Source organism: Calonectris borealis, chromosome 2 (assembly GCF_964195595.1).
Source record: "Calonectris borealis chromosome 2, bCalBor7.hap1.2, whole genome shotgun sequence".
Taxonomy (NCBI): Eukaryota; Metazoa; Chordata; class Aves; order Procellariiformes; family Procellariidae; genus Calonectris; species Calonectris borealis.
The window spans coordinates 69,653,993-69,677,700 of NC_134313.1; the positions used below are offsets into that span (position 1 = coordinate 69,653,993).

The following is a 23,708-nucleotide window of genomic DNA, read 5'->3' on the forward strand; positions in this document are numbered from 1 at the left end:
GATGAGTATTCATAGTTAAAACAGCACTCGAATGGTTCATTAGCTAGAATGACTGATTGCGTTCATAACTTTGGAGCCTACATTTAGTTTAGTCTCTATCACTTCACTTGGATAAATTTTAACTGAGACAAAATATCCCTTTAAAATTATTTCATAGAAGAAAGTGGGACAAGGAATATACGTGACACAATATTCCTGAAATAAAACAGAAACTTGCCTCCAGTAGTGTTTACTATGTGATAAGTACTTTTCAAACACACAAAAGATAATACCTGCTCAGGCAAGCTCAACGAAAGAATTCACTATTGCAGAATGCATTTAAAAAAAATAAAATTAAAAAAAGCAAACTAAAATAATAATAATAAAAAGCAAATACAATTGTCATTTGCTTTTACAAAGGAGTTTCTGAGACCTGAAAAAGTCTGCTTCAGGAAAGCAAATTGCGTTTCACCTCACTGCTTATATAAGATAAAAACATATGTACGTTACTTTAATGACCAAATTTGCTTGCAAAATACTTTCATTTCCTTCCCTCCCCAAATCCATTAGCTTAAAAAACCATTCTGCACAACTTATAGTGATAGCAAAAAGCTCTAACAGCAAGTTTAAGTCAATTCTATGCTGAGTGTTCAAAATATTACACATTCTCGCGTGTGCATTCAGTGAATGCAAGTTTGCACGGGCTTACATAGTTCCCAGAGAACTCCAGTTCTGATACAAAGTTCAGGTAACTGGTGTGCAGCCCCGTGGTCTAGATAGCACCAAACATGGAACAAGCACACTAAGTTTTCAGTGGTATACCTTACATAACCAAAGAATATACACTGATAAGTTCGATGGAAACTGCAATAATTTAAAACTGCAATAAATATTATTTTTCAAATATCTGGTATTTATGGTTTGATAACTTCACAGTTACTGCTGCTGTCTTCAGAAATTTAACTTGAGTGATTCTGCTAAGACCAGATATCAGGATCTTTAGTTATGGTTTCTCTCTGATCAGGGAAAAAAGTAAAAGTCCTTCTAACTCATTCACCCACAGCACCCACATTATTTCAATTGGATTCTGTGACTACTCATCATATTATGCTTGGTTTTATATGAGCAGTGAAACAGTTAACAACACTGATAATTGAAATATCAGTTGCAATGCAGTTGGAACAAAATGAAGTAAACAAGGCTATCGACAAGCTGCTGTTGTTTCAAGTTCTCCAAACATAGAGCAGAAGTGTCTCCACAAGACAAATTTCAGTTACATTTTCCATTTTTTATTTACAACGGTAATAACTGGGGAGTCTCTTAAAAAAAAAGTTCAACCTCTAGGGAACAACTGAGAGGTATCTTTTCAGACTCTAAAATGATTTCTTGAAAGGCATCCCTTGCAATTTAAGAGGCATCATTCTAAGATATCTTCTACAAATTATATCCAAATAAAGAGTAAAAACTTCTCCTAATAAAATTCCAGAGCTACACTGCAAAGTAAGAACAAAGTAAAACCAATGGAATAAAATATCATATCTTTTCTTCCAAACATTAACATCAGAAGAGAAAACTACCATTCTTTTTCTTACTGATTGCCAAGTATTGGAGAATAGAACAACACTTCTACACTGTCCTCATATAACCTAGTTTTCAGATATCACCAGTTTCCATGTTGGAGGTAATAAACTCTCAAACACTGCTAATCTGCATACAGATAGGGTGTTTTTTTTCCTAGTTCTGCATTGTTGCTCATGTTTGTCCAGAAAAGCTCTACTTCTAGAAACCTACCAGAATGCTGGAAAATTTGTACAAGGGGCATTAAGCTATTACCTCCTCCCTGTCAAAATCTCTAGCATGACCTTTCTGGGAATGACATTAAAATAGGAACAATCAGTATGTGTGTATGCACACGCTATTACTGAAAATAAATATAGCAGTAGGTAACATAATTCCTGAACATCTCCACAAAGAATGCAGTCTAAGCGGTGACCTCTCCTGCACTTATCTTAAATAAGCTCTTACTGAAATCTGCTAATGGGTTCTGATAATCTATTATTTATTGCAACAGACTCTGATAGAGAGTCTTAGCAGAGGACTGTCCTGTGTTTGCAACACTTTAATCTAAAATCTCTCACAAGTGACAGAAATGTGGCACCTTCAACTACAGATACAATTTCTTTTGGTTGCAGTTATTTCATTTCTATTTGCTTTTAAAAACCAGAACCCTTCTTCCCCCCAAATACACAGCTTGACCTGCTTTCATATAACCTAGTGCATCTTTAGCTTAGTCTTACAGAAAGCTGTAGGTACTGATATGCAACCATAAGTATTACTTGGGCTTGAGGACATACCTCCATGTTATACTTTTCCACTGTCCTTCTCAAAGGATCCACAACCTGCCAGCAAATCAAGATGCAAAGATCAATCAGTAGCATCCCTCCAACTATCACCAGTAGCTTCTGGTCTTTAATGATCTGGAGAGACAAAAAAAAAAAAAAAAAAAAAAGGGAGGAGATTCCCATGAGCCATAGACAGATCCCTGTACAGCTTTATTCCTACATAAGGAGAAAAACACATGTTGCTGATAAAAAGGTTTTTTAACAATGAAAGAAGAAAAGTTTCAGAAATGTCGAAAGATGAAAGCAAGAAGACACAAAACTATTTTAGTTTGTTTCATGTTTATTAGAAGTATCTAAAGTGCATTCTGACTTCTAAAAAGAAACTGGGAGGACTTTTAAATATTAATATTGAAGTCCAGGTTTAATGTTAACTCCTGGAAAATGAAAAAAAAAATATTCTGGAGAGCTTCTATTGTGTTTCTGTATGCAAATGTGGAAAAATGTTCATTACGTTTCGTAGAGCAGCAGGAGTTGAGAAGGAATTTAGTTTTCATTAAGATTTACAGTGTTCACTTTTTCATAACCTTCTTGGATGTGGAAAACACACTTGCAAGGTATTAAAAGGTAAGTTTTATGCACATGCAACTTAAAACATGTTTTTAATTTTGCATGAATTTTAGGTTCAAAAAAGAAAAGTAGATTTGCTAATAAAAAGAACAAACCAAACCAGGTATTACAGTCTTGTATAGCTGCGTGCAATCCCTATATTATTTCTACTGTTACACACATAGCAACATAAAACAAATACACTGCAAGTACATTATTTCAGCTGCAAAGTTGTAAATGTGTTCAAATATCAGGCTTCAATTAACTTTATGTCAGTCGTCTTGTGCCTATGTTCATGTTTTTTAAATTAATATATACTTCTATTACTAATGAACACTCATCCAACATTCAAAAGATATCTCCAAATTGTTTTAACATGGACAAAACCCAGGCATTTTTCCCTAGTTTTTGTTCTCAGAAACAGTTGGTTTAATCCAAATGAAATATTCAGAAATATTAAGCCTGAGCAGCTTAATAAAGTTGTGATTATTTCAGTTCAATTTGATAAACTTGTTAGGATTTTGAAAACGCATTACAAAGCCAGAAGTGTCAGCTAATCTTAATACAGGCAAGGCTGGTATTCCTGCCTAGAATAAATTGTATTTGCATTGAATTCCTATCAAGCTTAAAGAAATTATAAACAGGAATACAATTTGAAATAATGTAAGAGGAACTTTAGAAAGTTTGGTTTTCATATTATTTAGTGAGATACATTCTTTATTTTGAAAGATGTTTCTGCAATATTGTGCAGCGCTCTTTGTTAATCTGCTAGTTTATTTTATAAATCATTTGGAGTAAACTAAGTGTAGAACTAAGGCTAGCAATCAGAATGACTTAAAGGACTTGATGCATTATTTTAATTTCCTGAGACCAGTTATTTAAATCCATGTAGCTCCCATCATCATAAAGGACCAGAAAATGATGCTTTCCACATGGTTGCAGCAGTAATAACGCAGTGTGTCTATCTCATCAGAGACAGCACAGACATTCCTGGAGAGGGAGGGAGAAGGGCAAAGAGGCAGCTTTCATGGTGATATGTCTCGCTGCTGGATGGTTTGGCAAGGAAAACTTTACAAGGAAAAAGTGGCTTGGCGGGAGGTGCAGGGGGAGGAAGACTGTTGCAATGTGTTTCCTCATTAAGCTAAAAGGAAAGCGGATATTAAGCAAAGATTCTCAGACACAGCTTGGTCCCTCGTCTTCTTTGGGAAAACGTAACTATGCCTAACCTTTTAATTGTTTACCAAGTTACAGTCAAAGCTGAAAAAGACTGTTAATTGCTGAAGTTACCCTCTGTAGAAAAAGCCCATGCATTTTTAATCTCTTTTCGAATGCCTCTAAACAGGACTTGGGTGAAACATACCTAGTGCTGCTCCTAGGGTGAGTAGAGACATAGGAGAGAAAACCACGGGGAATCCAGTCCAAAGAGAATTTGGATTTAGATGAAATTTAGACACCTCAAGCCAAATTTATTTTTCTCCCTCCTAAGTGGCGAGGTAATTTGTTTTATTGGCACATTTTGGTTTGTCTTTCTTTTTAATTGTTGAGGTTTATTTTACTGAAGTTGGCTGTTTAACCATTATGTGTCTAACCTCTCTCAGTAGCCAGTGGGCAGAGACAGAAACCTTCAAAGGACAATTCATCCCACCTATCTTGGGTACAATTTAGGATCAGAGAAGTTAGTGTTCTGAAATGTGTCCTTCCCTCCCGGCCCCCTCCCCCCCTCCATGAAGGTGTGAAGACAATTAACTTAAGCTAAAAATATGCATTTGAGAAATTTAAAGCTATGTGAAAAGAATCTGCCAGAAATGTTTCCCTCTGCTTTACCGAACCACAAAAGTTCCTTGTAAAAAACACCCAAAACATCAGTAATGATGTCCTATCTTTCTAATGAAAATAGTGACATTTTACCTAGAACAGATAAAACATGAGACAACTAGCCCACTGTATTCTAAATTTGTATGGACTATATGGATATTGAAAGTAGGGTTGCATAAGATGCAGATTTACCAACACCTAGCAATCTTAATCAAACTGGTACAGCAATGCCAGAAGTAAAAGAGTGAAAGGATACTATTAAAAGCAGTAATGCTGATAATCTAATCATCCTCACAACAGGGTCAAAAGAAATCTCATATTAATAGTTCCTATTCAGGATCACATTGCTAACCACCCTTCCTTGCTCGTGTGCATCTTTTATTTGTACCTGACCTTGCACTACTGCAGGTCAATATTCATATTTTAGTTCACATGTAAGTTTGGTAACCTTTTTTTTGGGCAGGTGATTATTAGAACGAATAAAAGCAGAAATCCAGCAAACAGTGGAGCTCTTCCTTGGATGCCTCGTGGAGCATTTTTTCCTGTGTTACACTATGAACGGACCTTTTCTGGACAGAAGAGGAGAGGTGCATAACAGCAGCTGTCACTGGCAGCAGGTGTTATTCATCCCTTACTTCTGCCAGACAGCCAGGAGGAAGGCAAGCAAAACAAAGCCCGTAAGATAACCTGAGGAAGCGATCTGTGCTACTGTAATGAGCTCTGTAAAACACAGTGCTACCAATGCCGCATGCAGGGCGAGCGGGCTGAAAGCAGGGCTCCTGAAGCTACCTCACACACCCATCACAACCCTGCTCTGTCCTTGGCAAAACCATTGCAGCAATGCAGCTCTGAAGCAGAACCCTTCACCAAAATGCTAGCTTTTCAATATAAGACTTTGAGATTCAATTATTTTTTACTTCTGTAAGTGACTAGCAGTTTGTCCTGATATAAATTTACTCTGAGAAATGCTGTTGGTATATCACTAGCAGCAATTCCAAAAGGTTTGCTGATCTCCCCCCCTCCACCCTCAGGAAGCCCAGCTTTCTCTCTCCCCAACCATCACTCCCACCCACCAGCACTCCTTAAGTTCAGTACATTCACTCCTTGGGAAACACCAGATGCACTGAAGGAGTCTTGACTCAGATCTTGTGAATCCAACAATTTCTCTGCCTAACAAAAGAAAGTCATGAGCAACAGAGGCCCTTACAATCAAATACATCACTCTTCTTTCAGAGGAAGATTCTTATTTTTTCTCTTTTTCATCCTCCTTCTAGCATACAGTAAATCAACCTTGGGAGAAATGCATGGTAGCTGATAAAATCCATTTTTGCAAGTGCTCCTGACTCCTTGCTGAAGCCAAGCTCTCATACAGCAGCATCTGTGAGTATTATTTTCTACCATCTGTGATTGGATAGGTGAATCTGTCTCATCCTGGCAGATCTGCCCACTATTTTAAATGCCATTGCTACCAGTCTGGACTATATATCTGGGTATGAAGCTATTGGTCCTCAAAACAAATTCACTCAGAACAGAAACTGGTGGGCCATTTTCTCCTCAGCAACGTTGCTGTATGAGCAAATAAAAATTTTTCTGAAAACTTGTGACCATGAAGACAAATTCAAGATCAAAGTCCTTATCTTCCATGGACCTTGCGGTCTGATCACAGGAGATACAAAATCTGTCTAAAGCTCTGGGATGAAGTTTCTACTCATGAAACTCTTGGGGATTTTCTAGAACTATCAGAGGCTGTACTACCCACCACAGCAACTTCAGCTGTCCATTATTTCACAGACCTTTTCTGGGGCTTTTTTTTCATTTGCGTTCTAAAGCACATCCATTGTGCCCTGCAGGACCCTGTCCTCAACCAGTTTATGGGACCACCTGACAATTTGGCAAACAACAGCAATTAGACATTAGGCTTGCTTTTTGTAGTTAAAGCTAAGGCAAACTTTTTGTTATTTCTACCTTATTAGAAACCAACTCTGCAAATGTATATGATATGGACCTTAAGGCTGAGCTCTGTTCTTAACCAAGAACAAGGAGTCTTATATATGAAGACTTACCCTCTTCTCTAGGATGCAACATTAACTTTGTACTCTCTGAGTTCCACAAATAGCTTTCCAGCATGGACTGAATAGTTCATTTCCTCCTGTCTTTTTTTCAGAGTTACTTTCTTTGTTGCCAGGAACTTCACCTCCCTTTGTCAGAATAAAATATCTTTAAATTTAAAGGAAGATCTATTAGTTAAATCTTGGTGGTGGTTTGTTTTTGGTTTTTTTTTTTTTTTTTTTATTCGTTGAATGCATAGAAGCATATAATTACTCCTAAACTTGTCTTCAGTATATTGTCTCCATTGCATAAGTTACTCTTTCGTTTCTCCCACTGTGATTAACTGGGAAACACTTTACGGTTGTTCCCCTACATTTAGTGGGTCAGCACAGATGGGATGGTGCCATGAGGTTGATGATGTAGAATCAATGCTAGATAGGCAAAATTTGCCATACATGGGCCAAGGCAGATATCTATCTTTGAGTTATTAAAGCCATTAATATTTTAGAGGACTATTCTGTAATAAATTCTTAATTTCTATTGTGTAATGGAATGAGAAAAAAGGGCTATTGAAAACACATTACGCACTTGTTCCTAATAACTTCACAATGTTTTTTCAACAGCTATTATGAGTATTTCCTATAATAGGTTCTATGATTGGTATTGGGAAGACTTTTCACACTGCAATTACATTAGTTTTAATGAGTGAATGCTAACATTTTAAAAAGCATATTTTGTAGTAGCAAGCTTTTTTGACCAGTAAGTCACTTGCAGTAAAAAGCTAAGCTTAAGGTATTTTACTCTCTGAGAGGTACTTTGATTAATTTGATGAAAGATTTGTATATCAACTTATAAATTAAAAAAAAAAAATTGTCTTCTGTGAGGATTGAGTGTGACCCCTGCAGTCTGAGAACTTGATAATTTTTGCTGCTTTCCAGGGTAATGGAGTGCGTGGTACTACTGATAATAATGGAAAATTGGATATGACCAAAAAGTCTGTTTGAGAATTAAATAGCTACAGTCACTAGCCTGCTAAAGCACACATTTCTAGATCGTGTCTTCTTTGCTGACTCATGCTCAGAATAATTGTAGTGCATCTTTGGGCAGACTCACCCTCTCAATAACTGCATTGCAAATGTGGATGTGTTGATTCTACACCTTGCTGCCAGGAGAAGCTATCCATTTAGAAAACACTCTTCCCCTTTTCCAACTCATATAAAAGACAGGGGGAACATCCTAGGGGGATGCTTCCTAAGGGGAGCAGAAGATAGAAATTTTACAGAGGTTAGAGAAGAGGAGGGATTCAGTGACAGCTTAAAGAAATTATAAAATTCTTCATCTTTGAAAGCCTGAGCCTCAATCATGGCTACAATGCATTGGAGAATCGGAGAGATGATTGTTTTACTAACACTGCTAATTCAACCTTAGGGAGCACACAGAGCGATATAACATGGCTAGTTTCACAAAACTCTCTTGAAAGGACAAAAATGAAAAACATTGTAGTCTTAAAAACCAAAACGGCACTAGAGAAATCACACTTGAAGCGTTAGAACCAACCGTTCTTGCTTTGGAGAACAGCCTTAGCACCGAGACCTTAGAACAGACCTTAGCATCGTGTTAACTTCTGCACTCCACTATAAGTAAAGCTAGGTATGCTGCCTTGAGCTGCATATCCCATTAACAAAGCAGGTCAAATTCACCTTTGAGAGAAATGCATCTGCTGAGCCCAAGACTGCATGGTCCATAAGCGTGGAGGAATTTCTACCAAGGATGTGAATTTTCATTTTTAGCGCTAAAAGGGATCCCAATCTTTAGGAAAAACATGTACAAAAGATTTGAATGGTTGGGAAGAAATGTTCTGATTTTGTTTGAGATAACATTAAAATATCTAGACTTTAATATTTTCTTTAATGAACAATTCTGTGGGAAAGCATACTACATCATTACCAAATAGCTGGGGACATCAATGCACTTGATTACATTTACAATCCAATTTCAAGCTATTCAGGAATAAATTGCCTCATACTGTATAGTGACATGTTCTTTATTTCTCTGTCATCCATTAGTCTCATAATACATAGAAATTATGGTTGCAGCACCATTTATGAGCAGTTACGTTTCACACAGAGTTTTCATTGTTTTCGTTGCTACTGAGGTTTAGCCTTATCAAACTGTACCATGCAGAAATTTACATACATAAATTACTTCAAAAGCAGATTTTTCTACTAGATGTACAGTTTATTAGCTCAACTTCTTTCTGTGACAGGAGCTTGAGATTTAGCTCCCCGATCCATATTTATATGAATGTAAATTTTAGAAATGTGATTCCTATTGTTCCCTGGCTGGCATTTTGGCTGATCAGCTCTTACGAAAAACAGGATGCTTATTTTACAGCTAAATATGGATTCTAGGATTACAATGACTATTTTTGAAGCTTTGGACTTAAAATTTATAGTTATAGCTATTTGGGGAAAAAAGTAATAACATAATTTAGTTTCCACTTATATTGCTTTAGGAAGTACTGTATCTGTATATTAATAACCCATGAAGCTATATCTGAATAATTTACACTGCACTGTAAGTATCACAGATTACTTGGTCCAGTGGTAAATACTCATAATGAAAAAAAAAAAAAAAATCCCAACACAAGGAAATTTCAAACTGCTGTCTTCTTTCTTACTCTCAAAGACTGAACAATAACGCTGAACATTTCTTTAGGTATCCATATGCTGGTTCATTTTCAGCAGATGGCCCCTAATACATTGTTGTACTGTTGATATGGTCATCCAAAGCAAATTTTTGGATTCTGACACATCTCCTTTTCCTTACGATCTCTCATATATACTTAGTGAAATACATGTGTATCCTAGGGGAAATTCAGCGTATAGCTTTCTGTTATAGACACAAAAGCTTTAGCAAGATTGAAAAAAATGTCCTGGAAAAGTATAAATATCTACAGTCTGAAAACTGATGGGGAAAAGTATTTTATAGCAGTAGTTACGGAAAGAACTGATTAGGTATTATGATCTATATTTATGCTAATACAGAACGTCTACAAAGGCACTTAAGTGAGTAAATAAGATGTGGCCTTTGAGGTTCTTACCTAAACCCTCTGTCAATATAATCTGGAGAACTTAGCTTTGTCTATTTTTTAATTATTAAGGTAATGAACATCTTTTTTAAAACTTCTCTAGGACTTTTGTGAGAAAGATTATAGGTTGTAATAAATTCTAAATTCCCTAGGTGGCTTGAAAAACCTACAGAAAAGTTTATAACTAGAGATTGTACTAATCCTAGGTTTTCAAATGAGGGATGGGGATAGCAATAACAGAGACAAGTTGTGAGGAGAAGACAGCAGCGCATAAGCTTGTAAGCGTGTGACCTCCAGCTGCTCTCTTCTCTCTGTTTTTTTCCCCAGGGACGCTGTGCAATTGCGGGTACTGACAGCTTCCCTGCAGCTGGTACCACGGGGTGAGAGCACACAGCCAGCCGCTGCCCACCCCAACTGGAGGGGTCAGGACCGGGGGCTGCTCAGAGCAACCCACGTGCTCCACTCCCCGGAAAGAACATGGATGGTCTCTTACCCCTTCCAGTCTTCCATGCTTCTCAGTTTATGGACCATTAAGTATGCGAATTAGGGAGATGGCTTGGCCAAGCTTGTGTTAAAAAATGGAGTGGGAAGGCAATGACCTAAAAAGTTTGAGAATTCTGGCTCTGCTTCACTCAGGTAATAAATTCACCTCTCAAAACCCAGTGCTCTCTGAAAACTGTGCTCAGAGAGATTTCTAAAGCACAACAAATAATTCTGGCAATTAATTATTTTTCTTCATGGTGGCACTTATCTGTCTTATACATGAGACCACCTTTCTGAAAACTCCTACTGCCATTTTCGTTATGTATTGTTTTCTGGTTTAAATGAAAAAGATACCTCTTTTTATTATACAGTCCTAGTGCACACCCAAAGCGGACTCACTATGTCTGCGCAATGACACTGGCATCCTGTAGAAAACTAAGGCTGCACTGGTGTCCTAATAATGCACATGGGGGAACAAATGTACATTGTGGAGATCCTAGCAAGCTGTAGGTTTACAATTATTTACTTTTTAGCCACAACATAAGCCTTTTCATGAGCCCATTGTTTTTAGAGAAAATGAAAAGAAAGAGAATTCTTAGAGAGTTGCACACAGCAGCAAAAGGAACCTTTAGATCTTTGCACACCTCATCAGCTTGAGCTAAAAGAGTAACTAGTAGCTATCACGAGCTGTACAACAGCATAACAGGAAGACAAGGCACATATTTTGCCTGTAGGTTTTACAGATACATAGTAATAGAAAAAAGAACAGTGAAACTCTAAAATCCTCTGTTCAGTTTTTATGCTCTGCCCACACTTCTGTGCAACCATTCCGGTCAGTCCTAATTTCAACTTTTTTTTGCCTCTTATTTCTTTCCCACTCCTGTGTTTCTTTCCCAGTCTATGTCCCTACTTTTCAGGCCTGCCATCCTGCCTTTAAATTTCAGTCTTAATCTAATTTTAAACTAGACCTAGTCCCTCAATTGGAGTTTGCCACTTGAATCCCAAACTCAGGCTTTACGTTCCACCATACTCAGCTTTCTTGACCATTTTTCACAGCCCTCCCTGCCCCATTCAACTCTTTGCTGGCTCTCAGTCTTATTTTAAGTCTCTGGGAATTTTTATCCAAATTCGGTCTCCCTCCTCAACTCCTTCTCCCAGTCTACAATCCCAAGCTTTTCCCTACTCTTTTTATCCAGACAAGCTCCCGTTCCCTTCGAAGCCCTCAGCAGCTAACCCAATTTCTCATTCTCAGCCTCTTCCCTGCTCCCTACCTCCTGGCCCCAGGGTTCTCTTGTGGTGCCAGCCTCCCTTTCCTGTGCTAGTGTCAACAAAGTAGGCTGTACAATCTCCTATCTGTCTTTACAATGCATGAAGACTACAGCTCTCTTCAGAAGTCTTTTAAGGACTCAGTAGGAAATTAAGAAAATAAGTTTGCCAGACTGCAGACTGGTAGGCATAGCTAAGTCAAGATGGACTTCTAAATAATTTTTCTTTGTTGTGGTTGGTTGTAGCTTTCTAACCCTGGGGTAGTACCAATATCTTTTCCTAATACTTGTTAAGCTCTCTAACCCTTTCTCATCTGTGAGAACTCTACAATCACATAGTAAATTTAAGAACAGAGAAAATCTTACGAAATATCATCAATGAATAGAATAATGTTGGCAAAGATATAGCACCACAAGTCTTAAGAAAAGATGTTGTTATACATCCCTTATGCACTTATATTCTGTGTTTACCTTGTAACAACGTTGTCAACGTAAAGACATATGCCACCAGAAGTCTACAGTGGTAATAATAACTGAGTACCTTGACAATGTTTTCAGTGAAAATTAAACATAGAACATCCCTCCCCTGATGTCACAGTTGAAGTTTAAGTACAAATAGACAGAGCTAGAATGTACTATGTTACAGGTAAGACAAGCTCCAAGCTTAACGGTTGGACTTGATCTTAAGAGTCTATTCCAACCTCAACAATTCTATGATTCTATGATTCTATGGCAACGTCAACCAAGAAGTATTGTACTTTCAAATATGAGCTGGAACATTGCGATCCAGATCATCATGTTTTGTTGTATTCACCTACAAATGGTCAAATACTTGTCTTTGTAGGAGCAGAATCTATAAAGCTTATGGAGGCTTTAAATACCACTGCTTTGAACTTCTTATTGTTCTGGTATTTGTCAAAAGTGAATGGTCTTTATTTGGCATACTGGAGTTGTGCAGGAGCAGTCACTATGCAGGGCTGCTTCAATGTCCCCTAAAATCTAAGACAATGCAGTTCCCATCAAAAAAGACAGATTCACAGCCTTCTAAATTTTACCAGGAGGGCTGGCTTCTTCAAACGGTTCAGCTAGCTAAAGCTTCCCCAGGACACCACATGCGCTCCTGCCACCGATATTCTCCTCTCTCTCCTCTTATCCACTACCAGTCCTCTCTCTGATGCCAAAGGAAAGATAAAAGCAGTCCCCACCTCTCACTGAGCACAAGATATTCTCCTGCCCAAACCAACAGAAAGGAGACATATCAAAAACAAAATTGTACCTCAATTGTAAGTGTTACAGTTATTTTTAATACTAATTTTATTCTACTTTCCATTATCTCTACTAACATCTTTAAAGCTCAAAAATAATTTATTTCCCCCTACTGATTTTGTAATTTCCATTTGACAAAAATTGATTCCCTTGCACCACTCTGTTTCAGATCCAGCTAAAATTAATACATTTTTAATTTGCTTCCTTTGAGCCCTAGCAAGATCAAAGATGGTAACAGAGCTCTGGGAATCTTGCAAAATTTGTCAGTTAGCAGCCTGATAGCAGAAGGAGTGTATTCTGAATTTTATTGTTTATTTTTTTCCAATAACAAAGGAGCGGATGTATAAATGGGTGAAAAAGGAGATTTGTGAAAGCTTTATAAACAGAAGTTAACACAAATCTTCACTTAATTCAAGACACTCTAAGTCATTTAGTTCTACTCTCCACTGCACTAAAATGGAGCTATAGTGTATTATTATTTAAAATTCTATATATTTTCGCACAATGAGAGAGAAATCCACTCATCTCTTCACAAAGCCACGTTCTACAATTAAGATAAGTGTCCAGTAAAAGTTTGGAAGCAAGCTTGCTCTATCTGTTGAAGATAAATAGATTCACTCATTATATTCTTCTCTCCTTACTTAATACTTACTTCCATGAAATGAATGAACCAATATTTTCAAAAGCTGCACAGAGATTCTTCCACTTTGTGAAAAAATGTCATTGTTTGGAGAATTTTCCTGATGAAAATATCCAGGATGACAGGCAAAATTGGTATACCTAAACATCAGATTTTACTGTCTTATGCAGGTGGAAACTGAAGCGATCACAAATGAATAGGATCCACAGTACTTAAATAATTTTGTAACTTTGTACTCCTCGTATTGAAACACCAGTCTGTTCTGTCATGGCACAGCTAATTCAAAAAACATTAACGTGCTTTTTCATGCAGCACTACCTTTGTTTATTTGTCAGTTTAGATATTGTTTCTGAAAATTTCTATTGTCTATGCTTCCATAGATACAAAATGCTTTGTTTGTAAACTACCTCTACTGAAAATGGAAATGTCCTTCTTGTAAGACATAAGTAAAGAATGCCATGTTTTTCAATCAACTCTTAAAAACAGTTTTATCTATTCTGGCAAATCAAATACAGAAAATGTATTACTAGCAAACATTTATCATGGATAGCTAATTTGTTTTGCATTAAGAAAACTGTTGTCTTTTATGATTCATGCCTGTGTTCTGGAGTGGGATATCCAAATAAAGCAAACCAAGATACTTCTGTGGAACAGCCATTCTTTAAAGTTTACAGAACAAAAGGTATTATTTACTTAATTCAGGAATATTGAATAAGGTGCTCTAATAACCTTGACGTTTCCAGTATCACTCAGAGCGAAGCATCTCATTGGTCAGCATCCAGATGTCTGAAAGTTTCTCTCCCTTATGCTGGTCAGTGTCTTTTTAACTGATCTTACACCATTTTTAACATCCAGCTATGAATAAACAATTGCAATTTGCAGTTGTTGATGGGCATGTTGAAGAACAGGCACTATATAGAATTGGAGGATTATGTTTAATTAACAGATAGTGAAATTTAATATTGAGTAACAACTTGAAGCTCTAAAAAGAAATGTTTTCTAAAAAACAGTAAAACAAATACTTAGTGACAGTCCACTGAAGTACCTGTTCATTCCTATTTGGAATACCATGTATTGTGGAAATTATAAAATTCTTAGAATAACAAAGGTTATTAAGTAAATGCTTTTATGTGTTACACTAGCAGTGTCTTGCATAACTTCACTAATTTACAAAGATTTGTACCAATATAGCTGAAAACGTATTTGCAATATAAAATTTCATTTTTCAAGAAGGTAAAATACTGGCTTAGCTTTGGTTAAAAATCTTTAAGAGAGGAAGTATAAGATCCTTGAAAAATATATACTGGACTCTGGTAGCACAAACGGATATAGTATGGTGGGCTCTTTGCACAGGTGTAGAAAGGGTGGTCTTCACTTCCTTCCATCCAGAGTATCCCATTTCTGGTACAGAAATTTCTTATAATTTTAGTTAGTTTTAAGATTTTTGTTATTTACTCTTCATTTTTTTTTACATTGAATGATATTTGCGATTTAATTAACAAACATTTAAGCAAACCTGACATGACCGAATAGTAGAGGGAAGGACTAGGTTGCTGTGTTGTTAAGGTGCCAGAGTGCTAGGTCCAGTTCCAGCGACGGCACGTATTTCCTTAATAACCTGAGACATAAATCCTCTCAGAAACTGAGTTAACTCTCTCTGTACCCATCTAAAGTCCAAACCTTTTTAGGCAAAGGTGTATCTCGTGGTGACAGCAACTTCCTATATGTTGCAACTGTAGAAAAAATAACATAGTACTAACAAAAAAAAAAATACAGCTCTTCCATGACCACACACAGAGGGAAACAAACAGAGGAATCTAACGAGGTTTTGGAATATTGGTCTACTTATTTTGTATGTAAATGACTCTTTACCACTTATTAGAATAAATCTATTCAGCTGTTATAGGAACTGCATTTGGCACTACTTACTCACTCTATAATAATATTAATTTTGTTTCTCTGTTTCATGCACATTTCTCTTAATGTTTTTTTCCATCAAAATTATTTCTATTCACCAGTTTTCCCATTTTTAAATAAAACTATCTGATTAAAAGCACTTCATGTGTGAAAAGAAGCTCCACAGGAAAAATATCAAATAAACAATACATACATGAAGTATTCTACTACTCCTAAGCTGAGCATAATTGTTTACAGAAAATGTTCTGTACCAAGAATGCCGGACATGACTACTGTGGTTCAATTCCGATCAGTCTTAGAGTAACTTTATGCAATTTCAGTCAAAACTAGAAATAGAAAGCTGTATAAACGGCACTTTCTCTTGCCTGCTCCTACCAATCCATGAGAAACTTGTGTGTAATATCTGTATCCCAAACAGCCATATACAAAAAACATTTCATAACAGCTGTGAATCTACCAGAAGGAGACCTCTGGATGCTGAAACAACATACTAAAAAAAAGTGAGCATATGAATTCACTTTGACAGTTTACAGCCATCTCCACTGTCCACCACTCGTTATAAAGACTGAAGGGCTGATGCTCAACTCCAACTCTCAGAGACTAAAAAGGAGACCAAGAAAGCCCCAATATCAAACCATTCAGGATCTTTGAATGTGACACATGAACAGAGTCAGCACAAGTATGGCCATCCAGGAAAGCTAGCAAAACAGTTAGAAAATTCTATTAACAGGGCAACGAGAAAAGAGTTTACTTCCCCTCACCTTTTTCTTCATTTTTACATTTTTGAAAATTGCATGAACTCTCCACGTTTTTGCAAACATTGCTCCAAATGCAGTTGTGTATCCCACTGTGAGAATCCATGTTCGGACCTAAAAAAATATATATATATAAAAAGACAAAGCCGTTTAATTTTCAGTAGACAATGTGGATATCACCATTTCAGCCAACTTTTTTCTCAAAAACTTAAGAAAAAATATTCAAAGAACTTCACAAAAATTTTGACATTTCAGAATTGTCTCATTCATTAATTCCTTTCTTTTTTCCTCCTCCCTCCATCTCCTCTCCAAGTATAACAAATCTGGATGCTGAATTAACAATCTCTTCCATACATAAAAACAATATTCTGCATTTTTTTCACTTTTATTGTGTTCTGTGCAGACAGAGGAAGGAACTAGTGGAGGGAAACAAGAGAGAGAGACTATAAAAACTACCCAGGGAGCTATTTTTAACAGCAACATTTTGAACTGAAATGAACAGAGAAGTAGAGGTGTTATTCAGACTAAATAAGAGGAAATTGTACTATGTGAGGTACACATCACTTGATGCAGATCCTGAGCATTCTGAAAAGATAAGAAAAACTGAAAAATGGCAAGACAGGAACATAGCCTTTGTGGGAGGGCCTCGGGGACAAGACCTGAATCAAAGATAATACCCACAGCATGGGTCTAAGAAAAAGGAATGGTAAGCTTACACAGAACGATGCAGTAATCGGACCCTGAGCTAGCCACAGGTTTGACATAGACCTATCTAGACATTTTCCTTTTAGTGAGCTTCCCAGAGAAAACCAAAAGATTTTTAAACTAAAAAAGACATGATGTCTTTAGAGTAAAAACGAGAATGACTTATTTTTTAATAGAAAAACCTCAAATTGACCAGGGAGGACAGAACACAAGTTACAAAAGCTTTTTTGTGCAATTCCCCACCTGCCCATATCATCCTTGTAGGTAGGTCTTCGCTTTCAAACTTGGTTTCAGCTAAGCCTGTGACTTTCAGAGTTGTAGCAAGCTCTGCACAGCACCCTCTAATTCCTTGGAAGTTTCTCTTTTCATTACCCTGGAGGTCTGGCTGTTTGAAAGCTTTTCTGCCCTGAACAGACTATTTTCTTCCCCAAAGAGGGACCAGAGACTACAGAGTGTAGCAGGTGGAAGACCATGCAAGAGGCACAGCGGGGAGCTGGAAGCCTATGGCTGAATCCGAGAGCCTGAGAAATCACAAGGAGGAGGAACAATCTCCTCCTGCCTCTAGAGACTCCACCTGGGCCGGCTATCAAAAAGGGAGACTGCACAAAAGCCAACAAAAAAGTAAAAACAAAATGCACTGTGCATTGCAGATGGAAAAACTGGGGGAGAGACAATGGCTAAAGACAGGGAAGGCAAAGCTAGACACGGGGGAAACAAGCCTTCTTTTGGCCATATGGACCATGCATCCTTGGCCAGTAGAGCTGTTTTTTGATATAAAACCAACCTGATTTGTCGAAACCAGGACATTCTGAGAAAGGATTTGAAAAAAAATTTTTAGATGACCTAAAGGCAACGTTTCTTATTGGAAACCAACCTGGTTTCACATCTGACTTCTAGAGAGTTTGGAATTTTTAATTTGTAACTTTAGGACATGCATATTGATGAGAAACTAGGTGCTGTAGTAAGATGCAAAACTTGGGATCTAAGATCAATATTAGGAATAATCTAAATGTTTCACTTCTAAATACATGTTATCTAGTTTTTGCCTTTCCAAACTTCTTCAGAATTTCCATTTTTGTATTCAAAACGTGATTTTTTCCCCTAAATTTTCTGTAGAATAAAAATTCTGATTTTTAGTAAACATTAGTGACGGGTTATCAAGGCAGAAAAGAAAAAAAAAGATATGGCTTACTCAAAAAATATTGATAAAGCAATAAAAGACACCAAGTGACTACAGTTCCTTAAAATAAACAAAAAAATAAAGAAGATACGTATGGTCAATAATGGTGAATTAGTGAGAAAAAAGTACATAAAGAACAGGCACCTTGGGTTTTGGGAAGAGGAATATATGCAAATGGACACCCAAAACTATCTGAGAGGGCACATGTCCAAAACTGGTAACACTGCACCACGCAGGGACACACACCTTGAGTGTGCAAGAGTGAACTCGGGGGGTGCTGTCTCCCTGGCGTGGGCACTACCGGGTTGCAGAGATACACACAAAGGCAGAGAACCCGCATGTCCTACAGGACGGGTGTGTATAGGGGAACCTGCACTCCCAGAAGAAAAGGTGTGCTGGTAAGCCGTGCGTCCTGTGAGCAGCAGTGTCTGCATGTAATTCAGCATGTGTGTTTATTAGAAAATATTGGGATTAAAGACTGTTTAGGTATTTGTATGTATATATTAACATTTTATTAACAGCTAATGTGGTTTATCTGTTGCATTGCTGATATTGACTCTGAACACATAGTTTACAGTGATTGCTGGTTAATCTTGTTATTAATAAAATCAGCAAACTGACTGTGATTAGATTCAAACCACGTGAGTTATGCCACTTTGTGACTTTCTTGAATCTAGTATTGAAAAAGAAACCCATAACCAAAAAAAAATGGGAATAGATATTTAGGTCAGCAAAGTAATATTTTTAACTTAAATATTTTTTCATGTCTTTGCTTGTTATCCATTATTATACATTATGCTAATGACTTCATTAAAACCACAGTTAGATCAACTCTGAGTGATTTAAAAAATACGTTTCATATCAACATGTTCATATTAGCCAGTTACATATTTTTTTGACTTCACATCAACTGAGCTGTGATAACCATTCTTAGCATTCAATCTTTTTGTTGATATTAATAAATATTCAGCTCTTTTGTGTACAGTTTAGTGATATGTTTGGCAAACAGATACATGGTATTTTCATGTCTCTAATAAGACTGTTTTATTCTCACTGAAACAGTAATTGCCTCTTGGGAATAGTAATAAATTCAATTACGGTCATAATATGTTTCTAACTCGATATTCAGAAAAATGTTATTTTTATCATGTTTGATTCAAATAGTTTTATGTATTTCTCATCTGGATTATGCAAATTAGAATAATATAACTATTGGCTATATTGGAAACGTTCTGGCTTGAAGATATCAGGAGATTTTGTCAAAATGAGATCGCTAGCACTAAGAATGAGATGATAAGTTACAGATTAAAATAAATTTTTAATTTTGAAGAAAATGACCTTGAATTTGTCTGCTATAATTCATGAATGCAGCCAGCAAAATGAAAAATTTAGAAAACAGCAAAAGCCTCTGAAATTCATATATCTGGCCATTTATATTCGTAAATGTATTATACCTCCAAATCCCACTTATTTGAAAGAACATGATAAAAATAACACCAATAATTGGAGAGCATGACCGTGATGTTACACAATCGATCAGTAATTCTCTCATGGTGGAAGTTTTTAACGATGCGTTTCGGCAGAAGAGGCTGAGCAAGACCCAGCAAACGAGCAGGAAAGGCACCTCCTTAGAAGACGGGAAACTTGCTTTCAAACCCCTACTCCAAGCTAGACACAAAACCTGAAAACTTTCCTATGCTCCTAGAGAAGGATAATTCATAAAAACAGCTACTGTTTATCTTTTTCTTAAAAGGTTAGGTCATTACAAAATTCCTCATGCCGTCACTGAATTTGAGGATATACCTTCAATTATCAGCTTATATTTCTTGGTTACTTCTTTTTTTGAATAAGATGTTTTGACTGACTGGATATCTCCTACAAATTTTTTGTTTTCTATCATTCAAAGACAACTCGCAAATGTCAAAGGAGATAATATCGTTTGGTATACAACAATAAAGTATGTCTATGCAGATGCTAAAATGCAGTTTCTTTTCTTTATAATTCCTACACTATTTTGATTGAGAGTCTATTTTTGAAAATACTATGTATGCACCGATGATTTGAATTTGTGCTTTTTATAAATTGATAGAAGCTCTTTCAGGTGCATTACTTGTGATAGCTGAAAAAGCTAGAAATCATTTATTTAGTGCACAACACAGTTGACGACCACCAAACACTGAAAGTGTCTCCACAGAGAAACAGACCATTCTGGGTCCTTTTCCAGACTTGTAACAGATATGATGTTTATTTAAAACAAACAAAAATCCACCTTTGTCAAATATTAATGTTTAAAGAAATGTTGTAAGGTTCAGCTAAAGAGTCACTGCATTTATAAACAAGATGCTTCTCATATCATGTAGGAGCATTTCTTTTCAATTTCCCTTTGCAACAAAAAGCCTCTGTTTTGAACCTATCCATAAGGTGCTAAAGATCTTTTATTTTTTTAAGTAAGACTATTCGTCCATCATATAACAAGCACTGATAGCTTAACAGCCTTATATAAAGTTACTTCCATTTGAATCATATTTCCTCTCAACCTTGAGCTTTAGTTGGCTAGCCTGTGTTTTGAATGCTGCTATTTGATATCTTCACACAAATCTATCTGCATCTTTCCAATCATCTTGTTAGGTGAACAGTGAAGTCGTTACTATTTATGTATCTGTGTAACAGACCTACAACGTTATTTTATATTACAACTCGTTATTAATAAAAAAAGCCATCTAATTGTGAACAAGGGGAAATTAGTAAGTGGTGAAAGCATCAGAAACATCCTGAACAAAGAAGTAAAAGTCTCTCCTTGTTTATATACTCTAAGAATGAAGCTTACAAACAACACCACTATTTTAGGTACTGTTACCTTTCAGATAAACAACGATATTACTTGTATTTATTTTAAATAATATATTTTAATACAATTACAATTCCACATAAAATTATAAAATAAGGCTATCTTGGAAAATGGACTGAATTGATGAGAGGTAAAAAGTTTCACTTTTAAAGAAGTTCCATTATCCTTCCATATTTGACCACTACTGCATACACATTCAGAAGACCACACAGTCATGAACTGACACGGAATGCCTGGGAAGATATTGAGCTCATGAAAACAATACAAAAATTTCAAATGCAGTTGATCAAGAAAGTGATGTATTTTACTCCTCTGTTAAGTTGAAAGAAAAAAAAAAACAACCCTCTAAACTGAATACACTACACATTCTCTTTTTTTGTGTGGCAGCTTTAAATTTGCTATACTAATCCAGTTTGCCAATATCAAGCAAACAACAAGAAGATGGGATTAAAGACTCAGAATGAAGAATAAAGAAAACCAAATATCAGCACAAAGAACTTCCATGTATTGCATAAAAAGCTACAAACTACTTATCGCCTCTCCAGGTGACTTCTTTTTTTTTTAATAACAGTTATTTAAATTGTTTGGTTCTTTAACAATTTCTTCTTCAGTTAGCAAAACATTTAGATTATGTTCCTGCAGAGGAATCACTCAGATTTAAGAATCTTGAAAGCCTCATTTTTGCCATTTCAAGACCTCAATTTTGGTTTCTTTTAAATAAAAGACCTCAATGGTTTCTTTTAAATAAAAACCTTCAAATCTTTCATTGGACTTGACACTCCAGACACTCTCCAGCTTAGTTTATGAGACTCAGACTGATTCATTTTGGGAATATCAATAATTAGCCAGTTTTGCACACGCACCGGGTTGGAAGCTGCAGTGCCCACAGGGTTAGGCTGCAGCTGAACATTAGCACTGAGCAGCTTGGTGGCATCTTAGTATTAGACTTAGGCACTTAAAAGTGACAAACGCGAGAATAAACCGTGCTGTGGGTTTAGCCCTGGAGAGCACAATTATCTTTAAGTAGACAATTCTGTTGATTTCTGTGGACTACTCATGAGCTGAAAATTAAGCACTTTCTATTTTTCTTGGCAAACTGGGGACATAAAGGGTAATTTTGATGAACAAATTGTGTCATCTCAACAAGTTTTCACTAGGGCTTGATCCTGCTTCTATTAACCATAGCAAAATCCCCAGTGTGAGCACAGGCAGGCCCCAAAGAATGAGTTCATCCATTTGAACTATACTTTTTTCATTTATATCAAACATTTTTTGACACGTGTTTACAACTTTTAACTCATTCTTTAGAATTTGTGTGGCACTGGCACAGTTCTTGTAAAACGTAAGTGGCAATAACATGAGAGAATTGAATCCTGCTGTTTTCACATAAATTAAGTACAGTGGTTCTTCACATGCTGTGAGATCTCCTGTAGTGATTTCTTAATATATTTCAGACCATTTTTCAGAATTAATCCATTGGTAGTGTAAAAGATATTACAATTGCTCCTGATTCTAAAAGGGGGCTTTAAAATCTGGCTGTTGTCCTACTGAAGGAGAGGCAAAATGTTCTAAAAATATTACCTTAATAAATCTCTGGCAAGGTTGTGGTGTATTTGCTTCAGTGTATGAAATAATTTTGTTTCAAGGATCTATTCAGCCTTGTAACTTTTCTCTCTACTTTTTTTTCCCCCAAGAAAATGTCATTTACTAAAATAGAAGCTGATCAGGCTCATGTTAAACTCAGTAACAGAATTGCCTTTGAATTAAATAGGAGTGAGATCAGTCTCAGACTGAACGACAGTGAGGACAATTATGGAAGTGATTATATAGAAAAGGGAGATTAAAATTAACAGCTAAACAATTAAGTAGGAAATAAACTAAACAATACATACAAAATGAAAAAGGCCAGACTAAAAATACAAACAAAGGCTATGGTTTCCAGAGACAAAGTAATGGATTAGAGGTCTAAATCCTTTTGCAGTTCAGTAGCAGCTGAGTGTCTATCTGTTGCCTTTTTAATTCCTGGCCAAAATTAAACAATTTGAGGAAAAGAATTAGGCAAATGTAAAGTCCAAAGGGGGGGGGGGAACCCAAAACCTATGGCAATGCCTGAAGAGCATAACGAGTACGAATAAGGAGCACATCATCAACTACTAACTAAATATCAAAGCTAGATGCTATTTGGGAGCACAGGGTCTAGTCCAAGTGCCTCTTGCCCATAGTACACCAAGACAGCCACAGCTTTGAGGTGGCACTGCCCAGATGTTTTCCTTTTAGTCAGTTCCCCCAAAAATGGTTAAACAGGCAAAACTCGAAGTGATAAGGCCTGAGAACAACCTGGGATGGATGAGGGCACTGCTGAACACCACAGGTGTGCAAAAACCTTCATGCACTCTGTTTACTTTATCCAAGGCAAAACACTGACAGGGCTCAGTGGGATCACCAGGAATCACAGAATATCTGCCTGGTTCTGGCCATTCATATCAGTTATGCTAATTAATGAGATAAACAAGATAAAGCATGCTTAATTTTAGTGACTGTGTAAATTGCAAGGCTTAGATCCTCTTATCTTTGATGTAACACCTTTGCAGAACTCTCCAGCGTAAAGGAGACTGGAAGACAATTGCTATCTCCAGAATAGATAGCTCCCAGAACAGCGTGAATCCTATATTGAACTATTCCAAACAGATCATTTGCCCCTGGCCTATCACTCCGATTAACTAATGTAGCACACTCTCTAGGAGAAAGTGCTGCTACACATCAGGAC

At 36.6% G+C, this 23,708-nt stretch overlaps 1 protein-coding gene across 1 annotated transcript in view; it reads right to left on the bottom strand.

The window, feature by feature from the left end:
- GABBR2 (gamma-aminobutyric acid type B receptor subunit 2) overlaps nucleotides 1-23,708 on the bottom strand; it is a 487,639-nt gene that overhangs the window by 133,808 nt on the left and 330,123 nt on the right. The window contains exons 12-13 of the mRNA XM_075142314.1: nucleotides 16,215-16,322; nucleotides 2,334-2,456 (exon numbers count right to left, since the gene is read on the bottom strand). Of these exons, the coding sequence (XP_074998415.1) occupies nucleotides 2,334-2,456; nucleotides 16,215-16,322 (231 nt within the window). The remainder of the gene's footprint in view (nucleotides 1-2,333; nucleotides 2,457-16,214; nucleotides 16,323-23,708) is intronic.